Source organism: Planococcus citri, chromosome 3, assembly GCF_950023065.1.
Source record: "Planococcus citri chromosome 3, ihPlaCitr1.1, whole genome shotgun sequence".
Lineage (NCBI taxonomy): Eukaryota > Metazoa > Arthropoda > Insecta > Hemiptera > Pseudococcidae > Planococcus > Planococcus citri.
The window spans coordinates 81,879,226-81,891,615 of record NC_088679.1 but is presented as its reverse complement, the minus strand read 5'-3'; the positions used below and the strand labels follow the sequence as shown (position 1 = coordinate 81,891,615).

At 34.3% G+C, this 12,390-nt stretch overlaps 1 protein-coding gene across 3 annotated transcripts; it reads right to left on the bottom strand.

Moving 5' to 3' along the window:
- Positions 1-5,149: 5,149 nt before the first annotated feature.
- On the bottom strand, positions 5,150-12,168 carry LOC135839808 (uncharacterized). Of its 3 annotated transcripts, none has more exons than XM_065356017.1 (11): positions 12,010-12,168; positions 11,398-11,608; positions 11,071-11,305; positions 10,639-10,824; positions 10,366-10,545; positions 9,994-10,277; positions 9,823-9,884; positions 9,678-9,737; positions 9,020-9,253; positions 8,522-8,943; positions 5,150-8,397 (listed from the first exon to the last, which is right to left on the bottom strand). In XM_065356017.1, exons 2-11 carry the CDS (start codon positions 11,598-11,600, stop codon positions 7,882-7,884), a joined length of 2,382 nt encoding a protein of 793 aa, XP_065212089.1. In that variant the 5' UTR covers positions 11,601-11,608; positions 12,010-12,168; the 3' UTR covers positions 5,150-7,881. The 3 variants fall into 3 exon arrangements, with proteins under 3 accessions (XP_065212089.1, XP_065212091.1, XP_065212090.1); XM_065356019.1 differs by having other exon boundaries at positions 11,071-11,302; XM_065356018.1 differs by having other exon boundaries at positions 11,992-12,145.
- Positions 12,169-12,390: the final 222 nt, after the last annotated feature.

Genomic DNA, 12,390 nt, shown 5'->3' with positions numbered 1-12,390 from the left:
GTACCGACCATAGTACGTAAACGATCTATGAATCGTGGACTTGAGCATTTGGTCCGTTTTCCCTCGACTTAATCGTTTGAAAACGTATTCCTTTTCCCTCTTTACCCTTATCAGGGTTCGGTTAATTAGTATCTTCATTGGTTAATTCGGGGCTTAATAAAGCAATCAACCACTTCATCTTAGTTGCCCTGTCGTGGAATTGTGTAGTTAAGTCCTCTTTGGTGAATCAACGTGATTAGGCGGTCGAGCATAGTGTCTCTGTTCTAATTTGTATTAAACTTGTACATTGGTGAACGTATATATTTGAAGAAAACCTTATAATTAAGAGAATGTGATTTGTTACATCGATTACATTGGAGAAACTAACGAATGTGTTATTATTCCGCGAAAGTGGGCCTAATTGATACATTAGTTAGTATTTATGTTGACGTATCCGGCAATATGGTAGTATAACCGCTGAGCTAGCAAAGGGGTAAGTGTTAAATTGTTCCTTCTTGATATTGCAAAGAGTCGTATAAGACTTCTGGCAATCTTTCACCCGCTAAGGAATATTTCTCATCCTCTCTCTTATTACCATACGTGCTCGTATACACTCTAACAAAGTCTGTTTTGTTTTAGTTGGGGACAGTTGAAAAGTATGTGTTGGATGGATGTGGGTTCGTTTCTGCAAAATTGGCATGAGGGTAGTCGACCTACAACTTTGATTATACATTTCTATCTATGGAATAACCAAGATCTTTCAGTAGGATCGATGTCTTTGAATCATTAGATATACCTATCTAGGTATTATTAATGATAGGTGGATTTGCCTATCTTCGATGTGTTTTTATTCATTTATTTTTTACTTGATTTGAGTGATTTTTGATCTTCTTTATTTTTTTATTTTTTATGTATGTAGGTCTCTGTACCTACCTAAAATTCACCTCTTTATGCTTGTGCTTCAGAAGGATTTTTAGTTCTATTTTTGGTTTAGTTAGGAAATGGAGTCATAATAATCTCATGTGAGCTAGTTGTGTTTTATATGTACATACCTCAACACTTCAACAGTACACATTACGTGATTTCCAAAATATCGAAATTACGAAAAATTGGAAAATTGGATTTTTTGAGTACCAACAGAAAATTTTATTGAGCTCAAAATTTGATACGATGGTCTTTCAGATACTAATGGAGTGTACAAGGCTTTTTAGCGAGGTTCGTCAAAGAGGTAAGTTCAAAATTATAGTTCCAAAATTTTCCGAAAAATTGTTTTTTTATTCACAATGTTGGGAACTTATAGTCCGGCATATGACAATAGGAGTAATTGCAACCCCCGCCCCCGCCGATCCTCCGGGACAACTTTTTTCTTAAAGGGAACATCCTAAGGAACATTTTAAAGCAAACTTGTCCAAAAAAGTTGGCCTTACTTACAAAATGGCGGCCATTTTGATTGACAGGTCAGCTTCAACATAGGACTTGCACGAAATTTTTCAAACCTTACAAAGGTAGATCGAACGATTATTCAAAAATTTATCACCTGTCAAAATTTCAAGTGCAAAAGTGCGTTTTTCGATTTTTGGTGAATTTTTGAAAATCCAATTTAGGCCAAAAATGAGGGAAAAAATCAAAATATTACCAAATTGACCAAGAAAGGTGAAATTTGGGATATACCCTATTTTCGACATGCCAAATCGATTTGAAACGGTTTCAACCCGTTTTGAGCAGTTCTGGAGCCTCCAGTAGATTTTTGAAACTTGAAATTTCCCCAAAATTTCATCAAACTAAGATGGAGAGTCGAAATTTATTCTGCAAACTAATTTCAATACGCTCCGAAGTTAACTGCTGGTGAATTTCAAGTCATTTTAGAGCCTCCAGCGACTTTTTGAAAATTCCTGAAACCTCCAGCAGATTTTTGAAAGTTTCATCAAACTGAGATGGAAAGCTGAAATTTACTCTACACTCCAATTTTAACACCCTCTGAAGACGACTTCAGGTGGGTTCAAGCCATTTTAGAGCCTCCGGCGACTTTTTTTGAAAATTACTGGAGCCTCCAGTAGATTTTTGAAATTTGAAATTTCCCCAACATTAATTTACCAAATGGAGTTGGCAAGCTGAAAACTTCGAAGACTACATGATGGTTTCAAATGGTTTTGAACCTTCAAGCTACTTTTAGGAAATTTTCAATTTTCCAAAAAAAGGTCATATAACCTTTCAAGAAGTCACTGGAGGCTCCAAAACGACTTGAAATCCACCAGCAGTCAACTTTGTAGCGTATTGAAATTAGTTTGCAGAATGAATTTCGACTCTCCATCTCAATTTGATGAAATTTTAGTTTCAAAAATCTGCTGGAGGCTTCAGGAATTTTCAAAAGTCGCTGGAGGCTCCAAAACGACTTGAAATTCATCTGCAGTACTTCGTAGCGTATTGAAATTAGTTTTCAGAATAAATTTCAACTTTACAACTACAATTTGATGGAATTTTGTGGGAATTTCGAGTTTCAAAAATTTGCTGGAGGCTCCAGAACTGCTCAATACGGGTTGAAACCGTTTCCAATCGATTTGGCATGTCGAAAATAGGGTATATCCCAAATTTCACCTTTCTTGGTCAATTTGGTAAAATTTTGATTTTTCCCCTCATTTTCGGCCTAAATTGGATTTTCAAAAATTCACCAAAAATCGAAAAACGCACCTTAGCACTTGAAATTAGGACAGGTGATGAATGTTTGCATGATCTTTCGATTTACCTTTGTAAAGCTTGAAAAATTTTGTGCAAGTCCTATGTTGAAGCTGACCTGTCAATCAAAATGGCCGCCATTTTGTAAGTAAGGCCAACTTTTTTTGGGCAAGTTTGCTTTAAAATGTTCTTTAGGATGTCCCCTTTAAGGAAAAAGTTGTCCCGAAGGATCGGCCGGGGGGGGGGGGGTGCAATTACTTTTATTGTCATATGCCGGACTATTATCGTTGAGCCAAAAAAAAAAATGGTGATCTTGGGTCAACTCACCACGGATTTGTTTTTGGGACATTTTATTACAATATTTCAAGAGTGGTTAAGTCGATTGTCTGGTGTCAAAAAATGGTCTTATCGCAACTCCTTTTTTGAACTATCTCCTTGAAATTTCAATTTCAGGAGTTTCAAATCTTAATTAGGTATCAGCTTTTAATCTCCTATCCATTCCCTTCAAAGTACCATAAACAGATTAGCTCTGAGTTCAATCAATCTCAAGATGATAAGCTCTCAATAATCGGCAGTTTAGTGAAAACTTATAAACATGTGATGATAGAATCAAGAGACTCGATCAGAGTGAAGCGAATTCGTAAATAAAAATAATGCTGATGCGTGAACATTCTACGTACGTAAATGAGCCCATTTTTCCCGCGTTCAGAATTTTACCACGACCACGTCGTAGATGTTAATAAAATTGCCTACCCAATTTGCCGTAAATAATGAATTTTTACATGCTCTTTCGATCTTGCTTTAGCAAAATTTGTGATTTGATTCACCTGTTACTAATCAAAATGGCCGACATTTTGTTGTTAAAGCCAAACTTAAAATTACAAAAATAAATAAAACAAAATTAAATTTTATCCTATACCTAAATGGAGTCAAACTCCGACCAATCATCTTCGAATCATTATCTGATAAATTATGTAGGTACTCTCAAACTTGGTTCAATCATAGTACATATAACCTTTTTGTATTTTCATTACCTGGGATATCATCTGAATCTTGATCTCGACACTGAACAGGTTTTGTTTGTTTCAGCAATCTGCAAGAAAAAATCTACTCTCGAGCATGTGGATGCATCTTATTGATGATAATGAAGGCGGATTCATCCAGTGTTAATGAGAAAGATATACAAGAAACAAAAATGAACTAGACAGCTGCAACTCCATACCTACAGGGCTGTCTAGAGTGAATGCACTATGCTGGTCCGGGGTAAATATAATTTGGCCCTATTTCTAGGGATGAAACATGAAAGTATTACAAGTGGTTTTTGAGAGAAGAGGGGAGGGGGTCCGACTGATAGTATAGGAAAAAAAATACATTTTTTTCGGATTGATATCATATTCATAATCATAATTATGACTCGTAAAAATTGTTGTTTCCTGTTTTGGATTTTCGGGGGCTCAAATGTATCGTATTTGGTCATTTTAAATAAAAAGACACGAATTATTGGACTGAGGGAAGTAAAGGCAAAAATGTTTGAAACTTTGATTTCAAGAGGCCTAAAAACAATGTTTTTTATGCAAGGAGTTTATCTTTGGTCTTTTAAAATTTGAAAGATTTTTTTCATGATGTTATAATTTTGACAACTTGAAAATTTGTAAGTATTACAACAGGCATAAAAACAATATGTACTTCTTAATTCTTATGTTTATTTTTTCACTTTTGAACTTGAATTCATGAAGATAATAACGTAGGTCATGAATAAATCAGGAGTGGTGAAAAATTTGATGAATTTATATTAAAAACCTTGATACCGCTTTGTTGACGCTGCGATAAGAAGAGCAAAAAAGGAACAACATGTACACGATGATGTGCAAAATGCTTTACTTGGTAATCAAATAAATTTATAAGTTGTTGTTTCATTTGTTGAGTGCGTTCCTTTAATAAAATGGTGCAAGACGTTTACAAAACTTTGAGAGCGAGTAGAGAGGAAACATTAGCACGAAATGATTTATATTTGCTTTAAAAATTAGTATACATTCAGTTTCAAGTTGAGTTTGTGGATTTTCTAGGCAGCTTAAAAGGTGAGGATTTTTAAAGAATAGACCATAAATGGCGCAAAGGTGACCTAGAAGATGAATGATCTGATATATTATATTCTTGAGTGATTAAAAAGAGATTGGCATACCTAGTTAGATGTCTGGGTTAAAAGATATGAAGTTGATAAAAAAAAAAACCGATACAAAAAGTGAAACATCCTCAAAACAGTAGAGAAGAATTAGAATGAAATGATCAATATTTGTTTCAAAACGGTTAAATATCCACTGCACAAATAATTTAGAAGATTTTTTTGTTTGTCTTGAGGGCTTGAAAAGTTAGCTTGGTGCAAGAAAAAATCTAGTGGCAAACGAATGACGCAGAAAAAAATATACGGGTAAGTACACCACTAAAATCATACCAACGAACGAATGTAAACGCATCGAATAAATAATACAGGAAAAAATTGCACAAAAATAAAATACTGTATTTGGTATAAGAAATGCACATAAATTACTTGGCTTTTAACAAAGGAAGGAATTACAAAAACAAATTACCTATAATTATATTCCTGTTACATCAAAAAAAAAAAGGAAAAAAAAAGAAAAAAAAACTAAATAAAATTAAACACACGGTCTCTTCGTGCGCATTTTTTTTTTTCATAAACAAAGGAAAAATATAATCTTAAATCAATAATGAAGGTACGTTTGAAAAATACTGAAAACCGATAATTCAATGCCCGCTACAATAAGATTTCGATATTTAACGAGGAAAAAAAAACACGTTTCAGCAGTTCAAAAAATCCTACTCAATTTATAGAATTTATAAAACGAACGCACACAAATGAATATCTTTAAGAAGTCAGTCTTATTACGTGAATTGAAAAGAAAAGAAAACAACAAACAAAAAAAATTAGGATGTGTGAACCAATTGCATCGACTCACTACTCAATGCGACTATTTTTCGCGCGGTTCAGTAAACGTAAAAAATTTTGAAAGTTTTTTTGTTGTTTTATTTTTTCCTAGAAAAAAACCCTGCGTACGTGTACATTGGTACTAGAAACAGTTTTAAAGAAAATCCCCGATTAATCGTAATCGTCGTACTTTTATGGAGAAAAAAAACACCACACACACACATACAAATGCGAATGATTGGACACGCATTTAACAATTATTTACTAGCCGAAATTGTTAGGTAACACGAATTTTATTCAAGTCGTGATATTCTGACCCTCTCTAAACATTAAATTCGCAATAAAAATTCTAATTCGCTTCAGTATAAATTCGTACTTAAATACATGTACAATTTATACCTTATCAATAATATCACAGTAAGATGTAAAAAATTAAACACGTGTAGCGTTCCGGCTTCGTAGTACGAAATTTAAATAATACCTACATATATAAAAAAAAATACATAACTCAGTACACCATAAAAAGAAACGAGGATTAATCCTTATCGAGTAAATTAGAGAGACGAAGGGATTACACATCGCATTATGTCACCAACACTTCGGTCAATAGTGTTGAAAAGAAGGAAAAACAAAAACATATACAAAACCGTATCTCTATTATTTCTAAAAAAAATTCACTCGTTTAGAATTCTTCATTTTTCTCCAATATATAATATTAGAAAACGCGTTCCCTCAATATTACTCTTCGCGTGTAACGTGAACATGACTAGATAAAAATGTATATTAAAACGAGAGAGTTGTCGCTTGGAGACATTTTTTTTTTTTTTAAATCGGCGTGGTAAAATCGTCACCGTGTATGGTAATTCTTACATTGGTATACTAAATACGTTAAAGCACACGCATAATTATACAAGTTTTTTTTCCTTTTTTTTTTTAGAAAGAAAACAGAGAAAACGACACAAAAATACCGCGAAAAATTGTTTAATAAGGAACCAAGATTGCAACAACTTTTAGAATTTTTTCACTTTAATAAATTTTTCTCGTAGAAATGCAAAATTTACAAACGAAGGAACATCGATAAATTGTGTGCTGTCCAGAATTACGATCAATTGGTAACATGCGCAAATAATCACGTCTCTCGAGATCGTTTAAAAACTCATCTCTAATAATTAACAAGATTTTTTTTCCATTTGTAGAAATCTTAACGATCTGAACTGGAACAGCTTTGAAAATTTCTCATCTTCATTATTTAGCCCAAAAGAAACAACGAAAAACAAAAAAAAAAAGTATTTACAAATTACAGGAATATAAAAGAGAAAAGAAAGAATAACAAAAAAACAGCAGAAAACAAAAAAAAAAAAAAAAAAAAAAAAATTGGGCAAAAAGTAATACGTGGAATATAAATGGTAATTACATTTTGTAAAAATACGTAACTCTATAGTATATCGTCGTTGAAAAGTTAACGACATCGATTAAGGGCAGTGCGCTATTCAGAGTGAAAACATCTTTTCAAACCACTACATTCACCACATACTCTTTTCGTTACGACCTCTTTTTCTCACTTTTTTTGTAAAAAAAAAAAGAGTAACGTCGTACAAACATCGAAAAACCTAATCTAATGGAATTCGTTCCGGTAAAAATTTTTTTTTACCAAGGTACACAAAATTAACACTTGACAAAGAAAAAAAAGGGAAAAGAGACATCAAGTAGAGAAAACAAAACGAAACGAAACGAAAATTGATTAATAAAACGAGTGTGCATTTCATACTGCATACAGTCCCTAATTACATACATAATAAATAATGTACTGAATTCATAATATACACCTTATTCATCAGTACTATATGAAAAATGAAAATTAAAAGCCAAACACCTTTATTACGATATTAGCGTTATTTAGTGAATTAAAAATAATAATAAAAAAAAACCTCGTAAACTTATATATGTACTATATTTCATTCGCAACTTCGAGAAAAAAAAATTATCGCTCAAATGGTTAATGTGAAACGTGAATTCTAACGTAATGCGTTCTTTCGAAATGATAAATAATTCACTCATTTGCTTTTTTTGACACGTAAATTTTCAACACTAATAAATTTCGAAACGCCGGAAAAAAAAGAAGCGAAAATACTCGCATCATGCATGAAAAATTGAAATCAAAACTATTGTTGAATATGAAAAGGAAATAGAGATAATTAAAGGTTGTAGTAACAAGAGGAGCTGCGAATTTTCAAAAAAGAAATAAAGAAGCGAGGAATGAATAAACTTTTGAAGTTACTAGGTGCTTACTCGGGAACAGCTTGCGGCTGATTGTAGGGCATTTGTCCGTAAGCGTGGTACGGCGAATACGATACCGGCTGGTATTGAAAAGCGCAAGCGTTCGGCCCAGCCCCAGCTGCCGGAGGCGCTGTTGCCATGTTATTCGGTTGGAAGAATTTATGATTAATCAAAGATTGAACGGCCGGATCGGTGGAATTCGCCGTGTTGCCATTGCGATGATTAATCATGTACGATGTCGATGAAGACTGTGGTCCCGCTGCAGCAGCGTATATATTGGCAGCTGCGCCAGCCGGTATTCCGTTGGTTGCGGCGCTCATTTGAACCGGTTGAGCCGTACTGTAAATCGTGGCTGCTGCTCCGTTGGCGTTACGAGAATTGTAACGTTGTCCGTCGTACGACATAGCGTTATTCGGGCTTCTGGCGTTGGTCGTTGTTCCTTGATAGTAGTACCTGTTGTTGACGGCTCCGTTCGATGGTGCGCCGTGGTGATATTCTTTACCTTCCGCGCCGTTATAGCCACCCTGAAAACAAAACATTAAATTAAATAAAACCAATAAATCCGTCGCTGGGATGTTGAAAAGCTCAGCTGTATTATAATGATTATTATAGGAGCGAAACGTCTTTGAAAGTGATTCGATTACTTACATAATAAGACATCGCTGGTTGCATGTACTGTCCTTGTTGCACATTATGCATATACGGTTGCTGATAATTACGAGTAGTTTTATCGTTGTTGTTACGATATTGATACGATGGATTTTTACCACCGATGAAATTCGAATTGGACGTCGGACTGCCGTATTTTTCGTACTTCATCGTTGATCCTCCGTTATTGACGTACGAATTTTGCGCGTTATAAATCGAGTTGGCGGAATTCATGCCATTGTTTGGCGAATTGTTGTAATCCATCTTACCGGTCGTATTCATATTGTAATTCTTCTTGTACCCGTTGTTGTTATTATTCATGTTGTTGTGGTTTTTGTTGATGTTATTATTGTTTTGATAACGATTGTTACCGGATCCATCGTGGTTCTCTTTTTGGTGACGATTTTGCCAACGTACTCGGCCTAAATAACGATACAAATTACGCGTGACTGAAGTGGAAATCTCAAGATTGGTACAACGCTAGTAAATGATACGTACTCGGGACGTTACTTTTGGCCACACTGGCTAATTCAATCAAATTGGGATTAACCTGCTGATCGGCTTCTTTTAAGACGGCTATTAAATCTTTCGCTTGTCTTTGTTTATCTGGCGTGAAGAAAGTAATGGCTGTGCCACTTTGCGTTACTCTACCAGTTCGACCAATTCTGTGGATATAATCTTCCGACGTATTCGGATAGTCGTAGTTTATCACGTATTTAATATCTTCCACATCTGTAAAAAAACAAAATTAGGTACCTATTTTATATTCTAATAAAATCTTCGAGTGAAGAAATCCCTTGAAACACAGTTTTGATACTGAGACAGCCAAAGCTGATCTTCGATCAATTCTCCAGCTCACCATTGAAGAATAGTCAACATTTCAAACGAATCTCTTCACTTTAAACAATAACTTTGTTGTGTTCAAACGTTTGATGTTTAACGCTTATTCAATAAATTCAAGAAAGGCATAATAATAATATGCACTTCAGTCATCACTTCCATCATTCGATCACCGATGGATAAATTTGAATACTTTTAAAAAATAGTGTGATATGTACGGCAGAATTTTCTGTTACTGTCACCTTAGCTATACGAGGAAATTTCTACTCGAGTTATTTACAAGCATTAGGTAGGGTTCTTAGAAATTATTACGCACCTAAACCACGCGCAGCTACATCAGTTGCCACTAAGATAGGTGCTTTATTACTTCTAAATTCTGAAAATCAGAAAAAAATACGTTGCATTAACACGATGTGAAAAAAAAAATCAATACAGAATGCATAAAAAAACGATATACGAACCAGATAAGACGGCGTCTCTTTCTTGCTGCGATTTATCGCCATGCATGCTTATAGCTTGATACCTACGCGTTAAAAATACAGCTTTAATTTTCAAGTTGGCAAAAATTAAGAGTAAATGTTTCTCAACATTGTTACGATGTTCAGATTTAACGTAACAGTAACAACACGAACCCTTGTTTGCGAATTTCGGCAGTCATATCGTCTACTTTCTTTCTAGTTTCTACGAATATTAAAGCTTTGAAACCAGGTTCGGTAGAAGTTTGTCGAAGTAACGTGAATAACTTCTGATCTTTTTCATGCTCTTGTAGAACGTGAACTAATTGACGAATATTGTGATTGGCCGCCAACTCCAACGAACCAATGTTAATATGAACGTAATCTGTCAGAAAATCTTCGGCTAAAGCTTGAACTTCCTTAGGCCAAGTAGCCGACCACATTAATACTTGTCTGTCGGGCTAAAATTCGGAACAATGAGAAATTAATGACAATACGTTCACATCCACGCGTGTGAAAATTGGGATAAGTGATCAAATGCAAACGTACCCTGATTTGTTCAATAATAGTCCTAATTTGAGGTTCAAATCCCATATCCAACATTCTGTCCGCTTCATCTAGCACTAGATACGTACATCGGAATAAATTCGTAGCGCCACGTTGCAAAAAATCAATTAATCTGCCAGGGGTGGCGATAACTATTTCGACACCACGTTCCAAGTTTCTAGCCTTTAGAAATAATGCAGAAAACAAAATCAATCAGGTAAGCACACCATCACCTCCATACGAAGAAAACGGGAGAAAACAAATAATGATACGTACTTGAGGTCCTTTAGGAGTACCACCAAATAAACAGGTAGTTCGAATATTGGAATTTTCCAACATATTGGCGACGGTTTGAATTTGTTGAGCCAATTCCCTCGTAGGTGCTAAGATCAAAACAATAGGCCCTTCCCCTTTGCTAACACTTTTTTGATGTGTAATATGAATTGCAGCGGGCATCATGTACTAGAACGAGAAGATTACAAAATTATATCATCTCATACGGTTATTAAATCAAGGACAGAAGAACGAGTGAAAATTTGTCAACAGTTGACTGACTTCATCACATATATGAAACGTGTAAAGTTAATTAAACTGTTAGGTTAATATCACATTCATCGTTACGAAGCATAAACTAGAATACGTTTATATTCAATAAAAACAATGATGTGGCATACTTGACGCTTAAAAATTTGAATTAATTAATCTTACGGCTAAAGTTTTTCCAGATCCAGTATGAGCAATTCCCACCAAATCACGACCACTTAGAGCGATCGGCCACGATTGTGCTTGAATCGCAGTCGGTTTTGAGAAACCCTGAGTCATTATCTGCATTATCTCTGGAGGAAATCCGGTTTCTTCGAAAGTCTGACATGGTTTAGGTACATTATCGCCTTTTACTGTAATTTCCATTTGTTTACAATATTCTTCTACTTCCTCATCACTTCTGAAACAAGTCAAAGTAGAAATATGCATGTCTTATGGAATCTGGTTACAAACTACGACGCAAAGTAGCAAAAAAAAGATTTTTCAGCATACCTTTGGAGTAGGGGCGTGTAAAAATTTTTCGGGAAAGACGATAGATTCTTTTTACTCCAGTTCGGCTTAGATAATGTTTGCTTAAAATCATTCGACTTCATGGGGTAAGTATTGTAAGTTGGCATCGTGTAATTGACATTATGTTGTCCGATCCAATATCTAGTTCTATAATAAGGTGGTTGGGACATATGGATATCATTCATCTTTTCGTCTGAAAACAGAAATTGGTCCAATTTTAAACCACATTAAGGAATATAATACAATTTCAGTTTAAACGCTTCAAGGATAGATCAATTTCCTTAACCTAATTACAAGCAGTTTCAATTCAATAGCTTTCTAAATCAACATATAATTAATCTCAGTTCAAACGCAGTTACAGTTACTAGAAAATCTAAAAATCTAGAATCTATCGTGGAACAACGAAAGTTCTAGAAGAGTGAAAACTTCAAAACGTTTTGCTTTACAAGTCGAATCGTAGCACAGCAAGTAGGGGAATACTATTTAGCTCAGTGAAAGTCACATTGTAATCGAATTTTGAGCAAATTCAAACTTCTCAAGTTAGCCACAAAGCGAGAAATTACAAATATTACATACCAAAAAGTTGACACTTACAATTTTCAAGATGGAACAAAAATTAACTCGACACTTTCGTCTAAATATTGGAGTACAATAAATTAGAAATCTAAAACTAAAATAAAATGGAGACTGCGAGATAGATAAAAGATACACATCATCAACATCAACCAATCATAAATATCACAAAATAAATCTTGCAGAAGTTTGACATTTCAGCAATGCACATTTTTCTGCATTCTGTTCATGGACCCACTTTTTAGAATGAATATAAAAAATATATTTTTTCTGTTGATTTTGCACAGTATGAGTTTATTCATAAATCTGTCCAAAATTTTATTATCAAATCTGAATTTAAGGTATTACAATTATTAATAAAATGGTTCATTGTGTTTGTTTTTAGCGTTCTACTATACGCTG

Bases quoted from the DNA above. Each gene is read 5' to 3' on its own strand.
- LOC135839808 (XM_065356017.1), bottom strand. From the start codon at position 11,600: ATGAATGATATCCATATGTCCCAACCACCTTATTATAGAACTAGATAT. The intron at 11,306-11,397 runs GTATGCTGAAAA...GACTTGTTTCAG, and splicing joins TACACGCCCCTACTCCAAAG to AAGTGATGAGGAAGTAGAAG. The intron at 9,885-9,993 runs GTTCGTGTTGTT...TTTAACGCGTAG, and splicing joins GCCGAAATTCGCAAACAAGG to GTATCAAGCTATAAGCATGC.